The 22,402-nt window shown below is 34.7% G+C and overlaps 1 protein-coding gene across 2 annotated transcripts in view; it reads left to right on the top strand.

Moving 5' to 3' along the window:
• Nucleotides 1-22,402, top strand: part of LOC143228195 (putative glutamate receptor) — a 43,782-nt gene that overhangs the window by 5,076 nt on the left and 16,304 nt on the right. The window contains exons 2-4 of one of the 2 annotated variants that reach the window (XM_076459502.1): nucleotides 19,779-19,822; nucleotides 21,072-21,175; nucleotides 21,605-21,695. In XM_076459502.1, coding sequence (XP_076315617.1) covers nucleotides 19,796-19,822; nucleotides 21,072-21,175; nucleotides 21,605-21,695 — 222 coding nt within the window. In that variant the 5' untranslated portion in view covers nucleotides 19,779-19,795. The remainder of the gene's footprint in view (nucleotides 1-19,778; nucleotides 19,823-21,071; nucleotides 21,176-21,604; nucleotides 21,696-22,402) is intronic. The other variant, XM_076459503.1, reaches the window with a different exon arrangement.

Here is a 22,402-nt window from a genome sequence, read left to right as displayed (position 1 = left end):
CGATTTTGTTTATTTGTGAGAATACGTACCGTTCTAACATTCACGAAACTGTAATTAAAGTCGTCGAAATATGAAGACTTGAACGTTTCTACACATTTTCTACTCAGCTGTTAAACGATTTTATATCTCCGTTAAAGAAACAGGCATTTGATATATTATTCATACTGTTTTAAGAATACGACTGTTGAGACGGAAACAGTGAAATCAATCCAGCATCTGGTTATGATACTTGAAGCGAGGTACTGAGAAAAAAGATCGGGCGAAGTTCTCAACAGTCTGTTACAGAGTAGGTCTTAAAACTTCCAGTTACAAACAGTCTGTTACAGAGTAGGTCTTAAAACTTCCAGTTACAAACAGTCTGTTACAGAGTAGATCTTTAAATTTCCAGTTACAAACAGTCTGTTACAGAGTAGGTCTTAAAACTTCCAGTTACAAACAGTCTGTTACAGAGTAGATCTTTAAACTTCCAGTTACAAACAGTCTGTTACAGAGTAGATCTTTAAACTTCCAGTTACAAACAGTCTGTTACAGAGTAGATCTTTAAACTTCCAGTTATAAACAGTCTGTTACAGACTAGATCTTTAAACTTCCAGTTACAAACAGTCTGTTACAGAGTAGGTCTTAAAACTTCCAGTTCTCAACAGTCTGTTACAGAATAGGTCTTAAAACTTCCAGTTATAAACAGTCTGTTACAGAGTAGATCTTTAAACTTTCAGTTATAAATAGTCTGTTACAGAGTAGATTTTTAAACTTCCAGTTACAAACAGTCTGTTACAGAATAGGTCTTAAAACTTCCAGTTATAAACAGTCTGTTACAGAGTAGATCTTTAAACTTTCAGTTATAAATAGTCTGTTACAGAGTAGATCTTTAAACTTCCAGTTACAAACAGTCTGTTACAGAGTAGGTCTTAAAACTTCCAGTTATAAACAGTCTGTTACAGAGTAGATCTTTAAACTTTCAGTTACAAACAGTCTGTTACAGAATAGGTCTTAAAACTTTCAGTTACAAACAGTCTGTTACATAGTAGATCTTTAAACTTCCAGTTACAAACAGTCTGTTACAGAGTAGGTCTTAAAACTTCCAGTTACAAACAGTCTGTTACAGAGTAGGTCTTAAAACTTCCAGTTACAAACAGTCTGTTACAGAGTAGGTCTTAAACTTCCAGTTAGAAACAGTCTGTTACAGAGTAGGTCTTAAAACTTCCAGTTATAAACAGTCTGTTACAGAGTAGGTCTTTAAACTTTCAGTTACAAACAGTCTGTTACATAGTAGATCTTTAAACTTCCAGTTACAAACAGTCTGTTACAGAGTAGGTCTTAAAACTTCCAGTTACAAACAGTCTGTTACAGAGTAGGTCTTAAAACTTCCAGTTACAAACAGTCTGTTACAGAGTAGGTCTTAAAACTTCCAGTTATAAAACAGTCTGTTACAGAGTAGATCTTTAAACTTTCAGTTACAAACAGTCTGTTACAGAGTAGGTCTTTAAACTTCCAGTTATAAACAGTCTGTTACAGAATAGGTCTTAAAACTTCCAGTTACAAACAGTCTGTTACAGAGTAGGTCTTAAAATTTCCAGTTACAAACAGTCTGTTACAGAGTAGGTCTTAAAACTTCCAGTTACAAACAGTCTGTTACAGTAGGTCCAGGTCTGTTTAAAACTTCCAGTTACAAACAGTCTGTTACAGAATAGGTCTTAAAACTTCCAGTTACAAAACAGTCTGTTACAGAGTAGTAAACTTCCAGTTACAAACAGTCTGTTACATAGTAGTCTTTAAACTTCCAGTTACAAACAGTCTGTTACAGAGTAGGTCTTAAAACTTCCAGTTACAAACAGTCTGTTACATAGTAGATCTTAAACTTCCAGTTACAAACAGTCTGTTACAGAGTAGGTCTTTAAACTTCCAGTTACAAAACAGTCTGTTACAGAGTAGGTCTTAAAAGTCCAGTTATAAACAGTCTGTTACAGAGTAGGTCTTAAAAACTTCCAGTTACAAACAGTCTGTTACAGAGTAGGTCTTAAAACTTCCAGTTACAAACAGTCTGTTACAGAGTAGGTCTTAAAACTTCCAGTTACAAACAGTCTGTTACAGAGTAGGTCTTAAAACTTCCAGTTATAAAACAGTCTGTTCTAGGTCTTTACAGAATAGTCTGTTCTTTAAACTTCCAGTTACAAACAGTCTGTTACAGAGTAGATCTTAAACTTCCAGTTACAAACAGTCTGTTACAGAGTAGATCTTAAAACTTCCAGTTACAAACAGTCTGTTACAGAGTAGGTCTTAAAACTTCCAGTTACAAACAGTCTGTTACAGAGTAGGTCTTTAAACTTCCAGTTACAAACAGTCTGTTACAGAGTAGGTCTTAAAACTTCCAGTTACAAACAGTCTGTTACAGAGTAGGTCTTACAAAACTTCCAGTTACAAACAGTCTGTTACAGAGTAGGTCTTTAAACTTCCAGTTACAAACAGTCTGTTACAGAGTAGGTCTTTAAACTTCCAGTTACAAACAGTCTGTTACAGAGTAGGTCTTAAAACTTCCAGTTACAAACAGTCTGTTACAGAGTAGGTCTTAAAACTTCCAGTTACAAACAGTCTGTTACAGAGTAGGTCTTAAACTTCCAGTTACAAACAGTCTGTTACAGAGTAGGTCTTAAAACAGTTACAAACAGTCTGTTACAGAGTAGGTCTTAAACTTCTTACAAAAGTCTGTTACCAGTTACTTGAAAACAGTCTGTTACAGAGTAGGTCTTAAAACTTCCAGTTACAAACAGTCTGTTACAGAGTAGGTCTTAAAACTTCCAGTTACAAACAGTCTGTTACAGAGTAGGTCTTTAAACTTCCAGTTACAAACAGTCTGTTACAGAGTAGATCTTAAAACTTCCAGTTACAAACAGTCTGTTACAGAGTAGGTCTTAAACTTCCAGTTAGTAAAACAGTCTGTTACAGAGTAGGTCTTAAAACTTCCAGTTACAAACAGTCTGTTACAGAGTAGGTCTTAAAACTTCCAGTTACAAACAGTCTGTTACAGAATAGGTCTTTAAACTTCCAGTTATAAACAGTCTGTTACAGAGTAGATCTTTAAACTTCCAGTTACAAACAGTCTGTTACATAGTAGATCTTAAAACTTCCAGTTACAAACAGTCTGTTACATAGTAGATCTTAAACTTCCAGTTACAAACAGTCTGTTACAGAGTAGGTCTTAAAACTTCCAGTTACAAATAGTCTGTTACAGAGTAGTTAGTAGAGTCTTACAGTTAAACTTCAGTTACAAACAGTCTGTTACAGTAGGTCTTAAACTTTCAGTTACAAACAGTCTGTTACAGAGTAGGTCTTTAAACTTCCAGTTACAAACAGTCTGTTACAGAGTAGGTCTTTAAACTCCAGTTACAAACAGTCTGTTACAGAGTAGGTCTTAAAACTTCCAGTTACAAACAGTCTGTTACAGAGTAGGTCTTAAACTTCCAGTTACAAACAGTCTGTTACAGAGTAGGTCTTTAAAACTTCCAGTTACAAACAGTCTGTTACAGAGTAGGTCTTTAAACTTCCAGTTACAAACAGTCTGTTACAGAGTAGGTCTTAAAACTTCCAGTTACAAACAGTCTGTTACAGAGTAGGTCTTTAAACTTCCAGTTACAAACAGTCTGTTACAGAGTAGGTCTTAAAACTTCCAGTTATAAACAGTCTGTTACAGAATAGGTCTTAAACTTCCAGTTACAAACAGTCTGTTACAGAGTAGGTCTTTAAACTTCCAGTTACAAACAGTCTGTTACATAGTAGGTCTTAAACTTCCAGTTACAAACAGTCTGTTACAGAGTAGGTCTTAAAACTTCCAGTTACAAACAGTCTGTTACAGAGTAGGTCTTAAACTTCCAGTTACAAACAGTCTGTTACAGAGTAGATCTTTAAACTTCCAGTTATAAACAGTCTGTTACAGAGTAGGTCTTTAAACTTCCAGTTACAAACAGTCTGTTACAGAGTAGGTCTTAAACTTCCAGTTACAAACAGTCTGTTACAGAGTAGGTCTTAAAACTTCCAGTTACAAACAGTCTGTTACAGAGTAGGTCTTAAAACTTCCAGTTACAAACAGTCTGTTACAGAGTAGGTCTTAAAACTTCCAGTTACAAACAGTCTGTTACAGAGTAGGTCTTTAAACTTCCAGTTACAAACAGTCTGTTACATAGTAGATCTTAAACTTCCAGTTACAAACAGTCTGTTACAGAGTAGGTCTTTAAACTTCCAGTTACAAACAGTCTGTTACAGAGTAGGTCTTAAAACTTCCAGTTACAAACAGTCTGTTACAGAGTAGGTCTTTAAACTTCCAGTTACAAACAGTCTGTTACAGAGTAGGTCTTAAAACTTCCAGTTACAAACAGTCTGTTACAGAGTAGGTCTTTAAAACTTCCAGTTACAAACAGTCTGTTACAGAGTAGGTCTTTAAACTTCCAGTTACAAACAGTCTGTTACAGAGTAGATCTTTAAACTTCCAGTTACAAACAGTCTGTTACAGAGTAGGTCTTAAAACTTCCAGTTACAAACAGTCTGTTACAGAGTAGATCTCTTAAACTTCCAGTTACAAACAGTCTGTTACAGAGTAGGTCTTTAAACTTCCAGTTATAAACAGTCTGTTACAGAGTAGGTCTTAAACTTCCAGTTACAAACAGTCTGTTACAGAGTAGGTCTTAAAACTTCCAGTTACAAACAGTCTGTTACAGAGTAGGTCTTTAAACTTCCAGTTACAAACAGTCTGTTACAGAATAGGTCTTAAAACTTCCAGTTACAAACAGTCTGTTACAGACATAGGTCTTAAAACTTCCAGTTACAAACAGTCTGTTACAGAGTAGGTCTTAAAACTTCCAGTTACAAACAGTCTGTTACAGAGTAGGTCTTTAAACTTCCAGTTATAAACAGTCTGTTACAGAGTAATCTTTAAACTTCCAGTTACAAACAGTCTGTTACAGAGTAGGTCTTAAAACTTCCAGTTACAAACAGTCTGTTACAGAGTAGGTCTTAAAACTTCCAGTTACAAACAGTCTGTTACAGAGTAGGTCTTAAAACTTCCAGTTATAAACAGTCTGTTACAGAGTAGGTCTTAAAACTTCCAGTTACAAACAGTCTGTTACAGAGTTAGTCTGTTCTTAAACTTCCAGTTACAAACAGTCTGTTACAGAGTAGGTCTTAAACTTCCAGTTATAAACAGTCTGTTACAGTAGTAGTTACAAACAGTCTTTAAACTTCCAGTTACAAACAGTCTGTTACAGAGTAGGTCTTACAGAACTTCCAGTTACAAACAGTCTGTTACAGAGTAGGTCTTTAAACTTCCAGTTACAAACAGTCTTGTTACAGAGTAGGTCTTAAAACTTCCAGTTACAAACAGTCTGTTACAGAGTAGGTCTTAAAACTTCCAGTTACAAACAGTCTGTTACAGAGTAGGTCTTAAAACTTCCAGTTACAAACAGTCTGTTACAGAGTAGGTCTTTAAACTTCCAGTTACAAACAGTCTGTTACAGAGTAGGTCTTAAAACTTCCAGTTACAAACAGTCTGTTACAGAGTAGGTCTTAAAACTTCCAGTTACAAACAGTCTGTTACAGAGTAGATCTTTAAACTTCCAGTTACAAACAGTCTGTTACAGAGTAGGTCTTAAAACTTCCAGTTACAAACAGTCTGTTACAGAGTAGGTCTTAAAACTTCCAGTTACAAACAGTCTGTTACTTAGATCTTTAAACTTCCAGTTACAAACAGTCTGTTACAGAGTAGGTCTTAAAACTTCCAGTTACAAACAGTCTGTTACAGAGTAGGTCTTAAAACTTCCAGTTACAAACAGTCTGTTACAGAGTAGGTCTTAAAACTTCCAGTTACAAACAGTCTGTTACAGTAGTAGTTATAAACAGTCTTTAAACTTCCAGTTACAAACAGTCTGTTACAGAGTAGGTCTTAAAACTTCCAGTTACAAACAGTCTGTTACAGAGTAGGTCTTAAAACTTCCAGTTACAAACAGTCTGTTACAGAGTAGGTCTTTAAACTTCCAGTTATAAACAGTCTGTTACAGAGTAGGTCTTAAAACTTCCAGTTACAAACAGTCTGTTACAGTTAGTAGGTCTTTAAACTTCCAGTTACAAACAGTCTGTTACAGAGTAGGTCTTAAAACTTCCAGTTACAAACAGTCTGTTACAGAGTAGGTCTTAAAACTTCCAGTTACAAACAGTCTGTTACAGAGTAGGTCTTTAAACTTCCAGTTACAAACAGTCTGTTACAGAGTAGGTCTTTAAACTTCCAGTTACAAACAGTCTGTTACAGAGTAGTAGTTACAAACAGTCTTACAGAAACTTCCAGTTACAAACAGTCTGTTACAGAGTAGGTCTTAAAACTTCCAGTTATAAACAGTCTGTTACAGAGTAGGTCTTTAAACTTTCAGTTACAAACAGTCTGTTACAGAGTAGGTCTTTAAACTTCCAGTTACAAACAGTCTGTTACAGAGTAGGTCTTAAAACTTCCAGTTACAAACAGTCTGTTACAGAGTCCAGTTACAAACAGTCTTACAGAGTAGGTCTTAAAACCAGTTACAAACAGTCTGTTACAGAGTAGGTCTTAAAACTTCCAGTTACAAACAGTCTGTTACAGAGTAGGTCTTTAAACTTCCAGTTACAAACAGTCTGTTACAGTAGGTCTTAAAACTTCCAGTTACAAACAGTCTGTTTAGGTCTTTAAACAGTTACAAACAGTCTGTTACAGAGTAGATCTTTAAACTTACAAACAGTCTGTTACAGAGTAGGTCTTAAAACTTCCAGTTACAAACAGTCTGTTACAGAGTAGATCTTTAAACTTCCAGTTACAAACAGTCTGTTACAGAGTAGGTCTTAAAACTTCCAGTTACAAACAGTCTGTTACAGTAGTAGATCTTTAAACTTCCAGTTACAAACAGTCTGTTACAGAGTAGGTCTTAAAACTTCCAGTTACAAACAGTCTGTTACAGTAGATCTTTAAACTTCCAGTTACAAACAGTCTGTTACAGAGTAGGTCTTAAAACTTCCAGTTACAAACAGTCTGTTACAGAGTAGGTCTTAAAACTTCCAGTTACAAACAGTCTGTTACAGAGTAGGTCTTAAAACTTCCAGTTATAAACAGTCTGTTACAGAGTAGGTCTTAAAACTTCCAGTTACAAACAGTCTGTTACAAGTAGTAAACTTCCAGTTACAGTCTGTTACAGAGTAGATCTTAAAACTTCCAGTTACAAACAGTCTGTTACAGAGTAGGTCTTAAAACTTCCAGTTACAAACAGTCTGTTACAGAGTAGGTCTTAAAACTTCCAGTTACAAACAGTCTGTTACAGTAGTAGGTCTTAGAAAACTTCCAGTTACAAACAGTCTGTTACAGAGTAGGTCTTAAAACTTCCAGTTACAAACAGTCTGTTACAGAGTAGGTCTTAAAACTTCCAGTTACAAACAGTCTGTTACAGAGTAGGTCTTAAAACTTCCAGTTACAAACAGTCTGTTACAGAGTAGGTCTTTAAACTTCCAGTTACAAAAACAGTCTGTTTACAGAGTAGGTCTTTAAACTTCCAGTTACAAACAGTCTGTTACAGAGTAGGTCTTAAAACTTCCAGTTACAAACAGTCTGTTACAGAGTAGGTCTTTAAACTTCCAGTTACAAACAGTCTGTTACAGAGTAGGTCTTAAAACTTCCAGTTACAAACAGTCTGTTACAGAGTAGGTCTTAAAACTTCCAGTTACAAACAGTCTGTTACAGAGTAGGTCTTAAAACTTCCAGTTACAAACAGTCTGTTACAGAGTAGGTCTTAAAACTTCCAGTTACAAACAGTCTGTTACAGAATAGGTCTTAAAACTTCCAGTTACAAACAGTCTGTTACAGAGTAGGTCTTAAAACTTCCAGTTACAAACAGTCTGTTACAGAGTAGGTCTTAAAACTTCCAGTTACAAACAGTCTGTTACAGAGTAGGTCTTAAAACTTCCAGTTACAAAAACAGTCTGTTACAGAATAGGTCTTAAAACTTCCAGTTACAAACAGTCTGTTACAGAATAGGTCTTAAAACTTCCAGTTACAAACAGTCTGTTACAGAGTAGGTCTTAAAACTTCCAGTTACAAACAGTCTGTTACAGAATAGGTCTTTAAACTTCCAGTTACAAACAGTCTGTTACTAGGTCTTAAAACTTCCAGTTACAAACAGTCTGTTACAGAGTAGGTCTTAAAACTTCCAGTTACAAACAGTCTGTTACAGAGTAGGTCTTAAAACTTCCAGTTACAAACAGTCTGTTACAGAGTAGGTCTTAAAACTTCCAGTTACAAACAGTCTGTTACAGAGTAGGTCTTAAAACTTCCAGTTACAAACAGTCTGTTACAGAGGTAGGTCTTAAAACTTCCAGTTACAAACAGTCTGTTACAGAATAGGATCTTAAAACTTCCAGTTACAAACAGTCTGTTACAGAGTAGATCTTTAAACTTCCAGTTACAAACAGTCTGTTACAGAGTAGATCTTAAAACTTCCAGTTACAAACAGTCTGTTACAGAGTAGGTCTTAAAACTTCCAGTTACAAACAGTCTGTTACAGAGTAGGTCTTAAAACTTCCAGTTACAAACAGTCTGTTACAGAGTAGGTCTTAAAACTTCCAGTTATAAACAGTCTGTTACAGAATAGGTCTTAAAACTTCCAGTTACAAACAGTCTGTTACAGAATAGGTCTTAAAACTTCCAGTTACAAACAGTCTGTTACAGAATAGATCTTAAAACTTCCAGTTACAAACAGTCTGTTACATAGTAGATCTTTAAACTTCCAGTTACAAACAGTCTGTTACAGAGTAGGTCTTAAAACTTCCAGTTATAAAAAGTCTGTTACAGAGTAGGTCTTTCAACTTTCAGTTACAAACAGTCTGTTACATAGTAGATCTTTAAACTTCCAGTTACAAACAGTCTGTTACAGAGTAGGTCTTAAAACTTCCAGTTACAAACAGTCTGTTACAGAGTAGGTCTTAAAACTTCCAGTTACAAACAGTCTGTTACAGAGTAGGTCTTTAAACTTCCAGTTACAAACAGTCTGTTACAGAATAGGTCTTAAAACTTCCAGTTACAAACAGTCTGTTACAGAGTAGGTCTTAAAATTTCCAGTTACAAACAGTCTGTTACAGAGTAGGTCTTAAAACTTCCAGTTACAAACAGTCTGTTACAGAGTAGATCTTTAAACTTTCAGTTATAAATAGTCTGTTACAGAGTAGATCTTTAAACTTCCAGTTACAAACAGTCTGTTACAGAGTAGGTCTTAAAACTTCCAGTTATAAACAGTCTGTTACAGAGTAGGTCTTAAAACTTCCAGTTACAAACAGTCTGTTACAGAGTAGGTCTTTAAACTTCCAGTTACAAACAGTCTGTTACAGAATAGGTCTTAAAACTTCCAGTTACAAACAGTCTGTTACAGAGTAGGTCTTAAAATTTCCAGTTACAAACAGTCTGTTACAGAGTAGGTCTTAAAACTTCCAGTTACAAACAGTCTGTTACAGAGTAGATCTTTAAACTTTCAGTTATAAATAGTCTGTTACAGAGTAGATCTTTAAACTTCCAGTTACAAACAGTCTGTTACAGAGTAGGTCTTAAAACTTCCAGTTATAAACAGTCTGTTACAGAGTAGATCTTTAAACTTTCAGTTACAAACAGTCTGTTACAGAATAGGTCTTAAAACTTTCAGTTACAAACAGTCTGTTACATAGTAGATCTTTAAACTTCCAGTTACAAACAGTCTGTTACAGAGTAGGTCTTAAAACTTCCAGTTACAAACAGTCTGTTACATAGTAGATCTTTAAACTTCCAGTTAGAAACAGTCTGTTACAGAGTAGGTCTTAAAACTTCCAGTTATAAACAGTCTGTTACAGAATAGATCTTAAAACTTCCAGTTACAAACAGTCTGTTACATAGTAGATCTTTAAACTTTCAGTTACAAACAGTCTGTTACATAGTAGATCTTTAAACTTCCAGTTACAAACAGTCTGTTACAGAGTAGGTCTTAAAACTTCCAGTTACAAACAGTCTGTTACAGAGTAGGTCTTAAAACTTCCAGTTACAAACAGTCTGTTACAGAGTAGGTCTTAAAACTTCCAGTTATAAACAGTCTGTTACAGAGTAGGTCTTTAAACTTTCAGTTACTAACAGTCTGTTACAGAGTAGGTCTTTAAACTTCCAGTTATAAACAGTCTGTTACAGAATAGGTCTTAAAACTTCCAGTTACAAACAGTCTGTTACAGAGTAAGTCTTAAAATTTCCAGTTACAAACAGTCTGTTACAGAGTAGGTCTTAAAACTTCCAGTTACAAACAGTCTGTTACAGAGTAGGTCTTTAAACTTTCAGTTACAAACAGTCTGTTACAGAGTAGGTCTTTAAACTTCCAGTTATAAACAGTCTGTTACAGAATAGGTCTTAAAACTTCCAGTTACAAACAGTCTGTTACAGAGTAGGTCTTAAAATATCCAGTTACAAACAGTCTGTTACAGAGTAGGTCTTAAAACTTCCAGTTATAAACAGTCTGTTACAGAATAGGTCTTAAAACTTCCAGTTACAAACAGTCTGTTACAGAATAGATCTTAAACTTCCAGTTACAAACAGTCTGTTACATAGTAGATCTTTAAACTTCCAGTTACAAACAGTCTGTTACATAGTAGATCTTTAAACTTCCAGTTACAAACAGTCTGTTACAGAGTAGATCTTTAAACTTCCAGTTACAAACAGTCTGTTACAGAGTAGGTCTTAAAACTTCCAGTTATAAACAGTCTGTTACAGAATAGGTCTTAAAACTTCCAGTTATAAACAGTCTGTTACAGAATAGGTCTTAAAACTTCCAGTTACAAACAGTCTGTTACAGAATAGATCTTTAAACTTCCAGTTATAAACAGTCTGTTACAGAATAGGTCTTAAAACTTCCAGTTACAAACAGTCTGTTACAGAGTAGGTCTTAAAATTTCCAGTTACAAACAGTCTGTTACAGAGTAGGTCTTAAAACTTCCAGTTACAAACAGTCTGTTACAGAGTAGGTCTTAAAACTTCCAGTCACAAACAGTCTGTTACAGAGTAGTTCTTAAAACTTCCAGTTACAAACAGTCTGTTACAGAATAGGTCTTAAAACTTCCAGTTATAAACAGTCTGTTACAGAATAGGTCTTAAAACTTCCAGTTACAAACAGTCTGTTACAGAGTAGGTCTTAAAATTTCCAGTTACAAACAGGCTGTTACAGAGTAGGTCTTAAAACTTCCAGTTACAAACAGTCTGTTACAGAGTAGGTCTTAAAACTTCCAGTCACAAACAGTCTGTTACAGAGTAGTTCTTAAAACTTCCAGTTACAAACAGTCTGTTACAGAATAGGTCTTAAAACTTCCAGTTATAAAAAATCTGTTACAGAGTAGGTCTTTCAACTTTCAGTTACAAACAGTCTGTTACATAGTAGATCTTTAAACTTCCAGTTACAAACAGTCTGTTACAGAGTAGGTCTTAAAACTTCCAGTTACAAACAGTCTGTTACAGAGTAGGTCTTAAAACTTCCAGTTACAAACAGTCTGTTACAGAGTAGGTCTTTAAACTTCCAGTTACAAACAGTCTGTTACAGAATAGGTCTTAAAACTTCCAGTTACAAACAGTCTGTTACAGAGTAGGTCTTAAAATTTCCAGTTACAAACAGTCTGTTACAGAGTAGGTCTTAAAACTTCCAGTTACAAACAGTCTGTTACAGAGTAGGTCTTAAAACTTCCAGTCACAAACAGTCTGTTACAGAGTAGTTCTTAAAACTTCCAGTTACAAACAGTCTGTTACAGAGTAGGTCTTAAAACTTTTAATTTGCTAGACTAGCCCGAAAACTTCATTTATCACCAACTACCACGTTAGGCTTCAAACAGCGTAGAATTTAATGTAGTTAACACTTAGTGGTACTGATGTAGGTATGTTAGTACTAGTGTACAGTTTAAGTAAGACTTAGTGGTACTGATGTAGGTATGTTAGTACCAGTGTACTGTTTAAGTAAGACTTAGTGGTACTGATGTAGGTATGTTAGTACCAGTGTACTGTTTAAGTAAGACTTAGTGGTACTGATGTAGGTATGTTAGTACCAGTGTACTGTTTAAGTAAGACTTAGTGGTACTGATGTAGGTATGTTAGTACCAGTGTACTGTTTAAGTAACACTTAGTGGTACTGATGTAGGTATGTTAGTACCAGTGTACTGTTGAAGTAACACTTAGTGGTACTGATGTAGGTATGTTAGTACCAGTGTACTGTTGAAGTAACATTTAGTGGTACTGATGTAGGTATGTTAGTACCAGTGTACTGTTTAAGTAAGACTTAGTGGTACTGATGTAGGTATGTTAGTACCAGTGTACTGTTGATGTAGCACTTAGTGGTACTGATGTAGGTATGTTAGTACCAGTGTACTGTTTAAGTAACACTTGGTGGTACTGATGTAGGTATGTTAGTACCAGTGTACTGTTTAAGTAAGACTTAGTGGTATTGATGTAGGTATGTTAGTACCAGTGTACTGTTGATGTAGCACTTAGTGGTACTGATGTAGGTATGTTAGTACCAGTGTACTGTTTAAGTAACACTTAGTGGTACTGATGTAGGTGTGTTAGTACCAGTGTACTGTTGAAGTAACACTTAGTGGTACTGATGTAGGTATGTTAGTACTAGTGTACTGTTGAAGTAACACTTAGTGGTACTGATGTAGGTATGTTAGTACCAGTGTACTGTTGAAGTAACATTTAGTGGTACTGATGTAGGTATGTTAGTACCAGTGTACTGTTGAAGTAACACTTAGTGGTACTGATGTAGGTATGTTAGTACCAGTGTACTGTTGAAGTAACATTTAGTGGTGCTGATGTAGGTATGTTAGTACCAGTGTACTGTTGAAGTAACACTTAGTGGTACTGATGTAGGTATGTTAGTACTAGTGTACTGTTGAAGTAACACTTAGTGGTACTGATGTAGGTATGTTAGTACCAGTGTACCATAGAAGTAACATTTAGTGGTACTGATGTAGGTATGTTAGTACTAGTGTACTGTTGAAGTAACATTTAGTGGTACTGATGTAGGTATGTTAGTACCAGTGTACTGTTGAAGTTACATTTAGTGGTACTGATGTAGGTATGTTAGTACCAGTGTACTGTTGAAGTAACACTTAGTGGTACTGATGTAGGTATGTTAGTACCAGTGTACTGTTTAAGTAAGACTTAGTGGTACTGATGTAGGTATGTTAGTACCAGTGTACTGTTGATGTAGCACTTAGTGGTATTGATGTAGGTATGTTAGTACCAGTGTTCTCTTGAAGTAACTCGTAGTGGTACTGATTGAAGCTCTGCTTGTACCAATAACAGCATTTTGAGTTTGTTTGGTGTTCGTATGTAATTTATTGATACCGAAAAGTGTTCCTTTTTCGGAAGGATATGTAACACACTTATCCAAAGTGAAAGGGTATGTTAGAGCCTTATTCACAACAAGATATTCGTAAACTCTGATCGTAAAGATATGTTCGGATTGACTATTTAGAATAGAGAGCATCATCTCTTGTACGTTATGGCATTTTAAACAAAGGAATGTGGATCAACTTGAGGTATCAGATCCACTTAGAAAGTGATGCACAAAATAGTGTTGTTGATAAACAAAGTGCAGCGTTTGTAACAGGTAAGAATTCACGAACACAAAAGTCAATGACAAAAGTTGCCAATGTGTTCAAGCAAAGATATGTAATTCAATCAGAAAGAGTCTTTGTCTAAAGAAACGACTTATAGGATCCATATTTTCATATCTCAAGGAGCTGGAAAATTGAAGAGATAAAGTGTATTCATGTTGATTAAGAGTCAGGTGATGCAGCGCCTAAATATTTCTGTGCTATTGGTTTTAAAACGACAACTTGAAAACGTTCTACTCGTCCACTTAAGGATTATTGAAAACAACAGGGAGGTGCGTTGTGCTTTAGATTTGAAAACCATACGATGTTGCATAGAATGAAAGCAATTTTCCCGATAAAGTTTGGACTGGCAAAGTTATATCACATTTTAATATGTGGTAAATGCATTATCGATATATTATGACGTGACAAAGACTCTAGACAGTTGAGTAAAATATCTTAAGTAATAAAGGAAATGGGTTTATCTCCTAATTCACATGTCTACCTCGTAAAGTATTATAACGGAAAATAACGAGATTTTCAATTTGGTAATTAGTAGAAGTTTCATGTTACAGAGAAACTGAAATGCTACAGGTACCTGAAGAAGTAATTAGTAAGGAGATGTTTCCAAACACTGGGCCTGGCTTCAAAACAAAAGCTCTAAAGCGAACGTAACGAGCGGCTAGTTCGTTAAGTTAATATAATAAGTTTTAAATTTCTATAGAGTATTGTTATGTTATAGCTATAATACATAAACAAGTTTTCGAAGTTCAGAACAGTTACTATTGTTATAGTCTGTATGATTTGTTGCTATAATTCTAAGGTTTAAGGAAGTAATGTAAGCATATATATATATATGTATGTGTATCATAAAATAAAACAATAAGAATAATATCTTAAATAATAATGCACTAGCATTTATAGCTTAGAACAATCAAGCAGAAAAAATATTTTGATGAAAAACTAATTGTAGCGTGAAATATCTTTAAACGAGACAAAACAAAATAAAACAAATGAGAAACAGATTGTTAAACATCAGTACTGACACTTAATAGGGGTAAACCAGTTCTCTAAACAATAAACAAACGTTAAACAGATTGTTAAACACCAGTACTGGCACTTAATAGGAGATAAACCAGTTATCTAAACAGTAAACAAGCAATAAAACAGATTGTTAAACATCAGTACTGACACTTAATAGGGGTAAACCAGTTCTCTAAACAATAAACAAACGTTAAACAGATTGTTAAACACTAGTACTGGCACTTAATACGAGATAAACCAGTTATCTAAACAGTAAACAAGCAATAAAACAGATTGTTAAACATCAGTACTGACACTTAATAGGGGTAAACCAGTTCTCTAAACAATAAACAAACGTTAAACAGATTGTTAAACACTAGTACTGGCACTTAATACGAGATAAACCAGTTATCTAAACAGTAAACAAGCAATAAAACATTGTTAAACATCAGTACTGACACTTAATAGGGGTAAACCAGTTCTCTAAACAATAAACAAACGTTAAACAGATTGTTAAACACCAGTACTGGCACTTAATACGAGATAAACCAGTTATCTAAACAGTAAACAAGCAATAAAACAGATTGTTAAACATCAGTACTGACACTTAATAGGGGTAAACCAGTTCTCTAAACAATAAACAAACGATAAACAGATTGTTAAACATCAGTACTGACACTTAATAGGGGTAAACCAGTTATATAAACAATAAACAAACGATAAAACAGATTGTTAAACATCAGTACTGGCACTTAATAAGGGTAAACCAGTTCTCTAAGCAATAAACAAACGTTAAACAGATTGTTAAACACCAGTACTGGCACTTAATACGAGATAAACCAGTTATCTAAACAGTAAACAAGCAATAAAACAGATTGTTAGACATCAGTACTGGCACTTAATACGAGATAAACCAGTTATCTAAACAGTAAACAAGCAATAAAACAGATTGTTAAACACCAGTACTGGCACTTAATAGGGGTAAACCAGTTCTCTAAACAATAAACAAACGATAAACAGATTGTTAAACATCAGTACTGACACTTAATAGGGGTAAACCAGTTATATAAACAATAAACAAACGATAAAACAGATTGTTAAACATCAGTACTGGCACTTAATAAGGGTAAACCAGTTCTCTAAACAATAAACAAACGTTAAACAGATTGTTAAACACCAGTACTGGCACTTAATAGGAGATAAACCAGTTATCTAAACAGTAAACAAGCAATAAAACAGATTGTTAAACACCAGTACTGGCACTTAATAGGGGTAAACCAGTTCTCTAAACAATAAACAAACGATAAACAGATTGTTAAACATCAGTACTGACACTTAATAGGGGTAAACCAGTTATATAAACAATAAACAAACGATAAAACAGATTGTTAAACACCAGTACTGGCACTTAATACGAGATAAACCAGTTATCTAAACAGTAAACAAGCAATAAAACAGGTTGTTAAACATCAGTACTGACACTTAATAGGGGTAAACCAGTTCTCTAAACAATAAACAAACGTTAAACACATTGTTAAACACCAGTACTGGCACTTAATACGAGATAAACCAGTTATCTAAACGGTAAACAAGCAATAAAACAGATTGTTAAACATCAGTACTGACACTTAATACGAGATAAACCAGTTTTCTGTCGTGAAGAAGAGGTTCATGGCACTCAGTGTACAGACTCTGGTTCTGGTGAAGTATGGAAAGTCCCAGACAATGGAGATTGTAAGATAATGGCAGAGGTGACATAGTAAATGTTTAGTGCACTTTACGAATATGAGAAAGTTTGTAGTTAAAGAAAAGAACCAGGAACTTTGTCTCAACCACTATCAGTACCAAATGTAGCTCCAGGTCAGGTTTCAAGCCCCACTGGTGGCAAATATGGATCCAGTTTGTCCTAAAAGAACATGATGCGAAATTGTTTGCCCTAGTCCACTCCAGCAGCTCAATAAGTCTCACGTTTGACAACCGACAATAAATATGGAAGTATTCGACATAGAGACTGTTTACAACAGTAGGAGAAAGTTGTGTAGTGATAATATAGATCTTGATACAGTAAAACGTGACATTACGAACACAACCCCGAGAGACTCTAAGTTATTATGTGAAGAGACAGGACAGGGTCGAGTTGTGTAGTGATAGTATAGATCTTGATACAGTAAAACGTGACACTACGAACACAACCCCGAGAGACTCTAAGTTATTATGTGAAGAGACAGGACAGAGTCGAGTTGTGTAGTGATAGTATAGATCTTGATACAGTAAAACGTGACACTACGAACACAACACCGAGAGACTCTAAGTTATTATGTGAAGAGACAGGACAGAGTCGAGTTGTGTAGTGATAGTATAGATCTTGATACAGTAAAACGTGACACTACGAACACAACCCCGAGAGACTCTAAGTTATTATGTGAAGAGACAGGACAGGGTCGAAACCACATATTCCTGGAATCTTCAGTGGAATAAAAAGTGATAAATAGCCATGAAATTCATATGAGCAAAGGTCACGCAAAATGCCAAACCTTCATGTAGTGTCATAAGCCTTCTAACAATCAAAGAACATAGAATAAAAATTTTCTCTCTTGAAACATGTTTCCTTGAAAAGGCTAAGTCAAATCAGGTGATCTATGGTAGAACACTTTCAACGGAAACCACACGGAATAGGCGAAAGAAGGTTGTTTGATTCAAGGCACCAAACAAGATGTGTATTAATTACCTTATCCAAGACTTTACAAAGACAGCTAGTCAAAGAAATTGGATGATAATTAGAAGGAAACTTGGGATCTTTCGAAAGTTTTGAAATGTTTGAAGAGTACCAGTTAAAACATTATCATACAAAATCCGATTAAAACAACCATAAGAAGAGAAAGATGGTGCAACATTTCATAGGGAATGCCATCAGGTCCAACTGATGTACTACCCGACTTATTAATAGCAAATTTACGTTCCACCATCTATAAACCTGAGATTTCGTAGCCAAGAAGGTAGGAAAAGAGACAGGAGTGCTGGAAAAGTGGGACAAAGCATTCTCTAAGAGTATTCTTTATATATCAACAACTTCCTGACCACTGAAAACTGGATGAGAAACATACTGTTCATTGTCCTTCCTTATCATCTCCCAGACTACTTTGGAACTGGTGGTAGAAGAGATGCTGGTACCAAACTTAATCAGGGATTCTTCTGGAATTGATGCCTGACCAACTGGGCACGGATACGAGCCTGTTGGAAAACAATGCCGATGTAAAAAGTGGGATACCTGCTAAAGATATACTAGGCCCTTTTCTGAGCTTTATGTGCCTGCTGATAGGTATGAGAGCACCATGGACAAGAATATTATAGGAAACGTTTGGAGGTCTGGGGTGGATCAGACAGCTACTTGAATAATACAGCCAGTTGCTGTCTGCACGCGGTTGTTAACAGTAGGAAGACTAAGGACAGCAGGATCGAGTTTCATCGATTCTACTGCAACTTCCACAAAATTATTACTGATTTATGTCAGTGAATAGGAATAAAGAAATATATCAACAGTTGTAAAATAAGGGGCGCGAAAATAAGTAACAGAACCAGTACTGAAAAGGGAAGGTTGTGATATATATACTGCACAGAATGACTTCTCTCATCTATGTCAGCACCACCTCAAAGGGGAGTTGGTTTATTAAAGTCTCCCGAGATGAAGAAGGGAGACAGAATCTGGTCAGTAAGATCACCAAGGTCTGATTGACCATAAGATTCTTCTGAAGACACGTAATCATAACACATAGTGATGGTATGACCAATAGAGATATGCATGACTACAGTCTCTAGAGATATATCGAATTGTTTAAGTGCTGGTCTACCAGCAGTGTTACACCTATTGGAACGCGTTCATCACACAATTTGTCATTCTTCTACAAGAAAAAAGACAGTATCAGCAGGCTTGACACAAGCAGGAGACATGTGTAAACATCAATACACGAACCTGGGTAGGTCGTACAATTCGGTTTTTATGAGTGGAAATACATTAACAGCTGAAACTACTTCATTGGATAAACCATTAAAAAGCTCTGACTCAGGGGTGTCAAGTAAACCCCTCTCAACAACTAATCCATGAGAGGAATTCAAAATAGCGCGGGGAGTAACCTCAATAAGTATATCAATGATGCACTTTGATTTGAGGAGGGAGTTTCTATACTGTGTTGTGGATGTTTCAACCAAGATATCAACAGTGATTTCTTGTCTGACTTTGTAGAGCTGGCTAGCCCTTTCTTTCTCTTGTGGATGAAAATGTAGATATTTGCTCTAAGAGTTTATCAGACAAAGGATACAAGATTAAAAAACGACGCTCAGGGACTGACTATACTGTGAAACTGTTTCTCTAGATGTGGTCGTTTCCTAATCTATGTGTTTATGTGTTAAGGTTTTTGTTTTATAAGGGATAGAGAACATTTAGTGCCCACTGATTCTATACATCATGGACCCTGCGAGGGGACGCATCCTATTGGGCTACGGTAGTATTGTTGGCATTGTGTCTGACATTGGCATATGAGTATAGTACCACATGATTCATCCTGGTGGAGCCACCCCAAGGCAACAAGAGTCCATAGCCAAAGTGATGTAGCGAAGTGCCACCAGTATAAACTGACCCATCAAGCAACATCCCTAAATCACCAGGATCCCCTCTTCCTCTTCGTGGGACAACATTCATGGCAAACACGAGAGTGGATGTTTGGATCCCAGTGGAGGTAAAATGAAGATATAGAACATTTCTTGGGAGATACCATCATCACATACAGGAATCCACCTCAAGGGGTAGCAACGCGATTACTGTATTTCTGTCCTGCTAAGTGAGATGGTGACAATAACATAGTAGTGGGACTGTAGTGTTTTGGTTCTTCAAAAAGAGATGGTGCCATTAACGTTGTAGTAGTGGAATTGTGATATTCTTGTCGTGTTAAATGAGATTGTGACAATAGAGTAGCAAAGTGATTGTGTTTGTTTCTTATGTTCCACTAATCCAAGAATAAACATCTTATTTATTTAATGACAGTTTAGTTCCATACTTTCTGAAATGTTCTATTTTATGTGTTTATTTATAACATTAGAACTTGTGTTTATTTTTCCAGTGACACAGTGGAGGACCATGCATCTTCGGATCACTGTTGAAGAAGTGAGTGAAGATTTCTTACAATGTTTAGGTTTAGATCTAATCCTTTATCAAGTTTTGTTGGGAATCAGAAAAGATGTCAAAATATTCACCTTTTGACCTCTGACTTGCCTTTTCCAAAAGCAAAGTGGTTTGGAATTTCTTTTTCTGGTGTCAGTATATGACTCGTGAAATTGAAACCCAACTCTCAATCACACGACTTGTTGGTTACAGAGTAGCCAAAGGCAGTGGAGCTGCTGGCAGGTTTTATTCTCTTTCGGCAGCAGTAAATAACCCTAGTGGCAAGAAACAGAACCTAGAACTTATATTATTCTTATCTAATCATTAAATTATATTTACATGGTCTTGTCGATTAGCTCTTGTATTGGAGGTAAGTTATTTAATGATTAATATTAGTGTTATTTATTTGTTAATATTAGAGTTATTTATTTGTTAATATTAGTGTTATTTATTTGTTAATATTAGTGTTATTTATTTATTTATTAACTAACATTAGTGTTATTTATTTACTAATATTAGTGTTATTTATTTATTAACTAACATTAGTGTTATTTATTTATTTACTAATATTAGTGTTATTTATTTATTAACTAATATTAGTGTTATTTATTTATTTACTAATATTGGTGTTATTTATTTATTAACTAACATTAGTGTTATTTATTTATTAACTAATATTAGAGTTAATTATTTATTTACTAACATTAGTGTTATTTATTTATTAACTAACATTAGTGTTATTTATTTATTAACTAACATTAGTATTAATTATTTATTAACTAATATTAGTGTTAATTATTTATTAACTAATATTAGTGTTAATTATTTATTAACTAATATTAGTGTTATTTATTTATTTACTAATATTAGTGTTAATTATTTATTAACTAATATTAGTGTTATTTATTTATTAACTAATATTAGTGTTATTTATTTATTTACTAATATTAGTGTTAATTATTTATTAACTAATATTAGTGTTATTTATTTATTTACTAACATTAGTGTTATTTATTTATTGATATTAATGTTATTTAGCCTTTGAACTGTTCATGTATTTTACATTTTCTATAATTAAAATTCCAAACTGGATAGTTGATCTCAGTCCTCTATTCGCTATCTGTTTAAATGATAAAATTTATATTGAGAAAAGGAAAGCAGCCGAAGGCAAGAAGTGTGTCAAACTTTCATTAATTGTTTACATTTATCTTTAGATATTTCAAACTACACATTAAAATTGTTCGTTTTTCAGTGGGAACCGTGGGTGTGGGTGAATGAAACAAGCGATGGGAATGTCACCATAAAGGGCCCAATGGCGGATGTTTTGGAGCTACTAGCCAAGTCTGTAAACTTTACGTACGTAGTTATAATTTAGATCTTTATAAAACATGTGGAAATTTTGTATTTATGTTTCATGTAGAGTTGTTTTTTAATTTAACACAGTAACACCACTGTCCAGTGTTCACAAGCTGTTGTTATGTGGGAGAAGAAACAATGTATTCTGTAAAGCATATGATTCACCTGTCATGGCTGCTTATTTCAAGTATATGTTGTGTCCTGCTACAGTAAGTAGTTAAAGCATAAATTCATTTATTGTGAATTACAGGTCCTCAGGTAATGTGTTAAGTAATTTACATAATTTTCTATAAATTGTTTCAAGAACACGAACATGAACTCAAAAATGTGAAACCGAATCTCTCATCAGGTTTCCCACTTCACTTGTTCTATGACTAATACTAACATATATTTGTTGGCTACCAAATCTCGTGCTGTTGTTCATCACAGGTACACATTAACTGTGCCCAGAGATCACCAGTGGGGAATTCGTTTACCAAATGGAAGTTGGACAGGAATGATTGGAATGATGGTCCGTAACGTAAGTTTACCGTCCATGATAATAGTATCTGTCCATAATATGCATAGGATCTGTGACCTTAACAGTATCTGTCCTTAATATGCATAGGGTCTGTGACCTTAACAGTATCTGTCCATAATATGTATAGGGTTTGTAACTTTAACAGTATCTGTCCATAATATGTATAGGGTTTGTAACTTTAACAGTATCTGTCTATAATATGTATAGGGTTTATGACTTTAACAGTATCTGTACATGATCCGTATAGGGTTTGTGACTTTAACAGTAATATAACTACGTAGTTGTTAATTAAATAGACCACAGTTTCATAGCAGTAAGATTGATGGGTCTTACAGTCTTAGATATTAGGGATTTATCTACCTGTGAAAGTGACCCATTGGGCTTAGCAACAAACAAACCAAACTTAAATAAAAATTTACTGAAATGTGATTTAGAAAAATAAATGTAATTTTATATTAAGATTTAATAAAGATATGGAAGTTAGGCCTGAAGTTCCTTGAGTTATACTAAACGTAAGGATTTACTTAAGAACTTCGTTGAATTATATTAACTAAATAAAGTTAGGCACAAGAAGTTCGTGGAGTTAAGTGTGAGAACGAGTTAGGACATTCATGAGGTATATTAACACAGCCAATTCACGATGTGGAGTTCTGAGTGTAATTGACAAAATAAATTATGCTACGTCAAGATTATTTACGTCAATTGCA

The sequence above is a fragment of the Tachypleus tridentatus genome, chromosome 10 (genome assembly GCF_004210375.1).
Source record: "Tachypleus tridentatus isolate NWPU-2018 chromosome 10, ASM421037v1, whole genome shotgun sequence".
Lineage (NCBI taxonomy): Eukaryota > Metazoa > Arthropoda > Merostomata > Xiphosura > Limulidae > Tachypleus > Tachypleus tridentatus.
The sequence above is the reverse complement of the archived record's forward strand: the minus strand, read 5'-3'. Positions and strand labels throughout refer to the sequence as shown.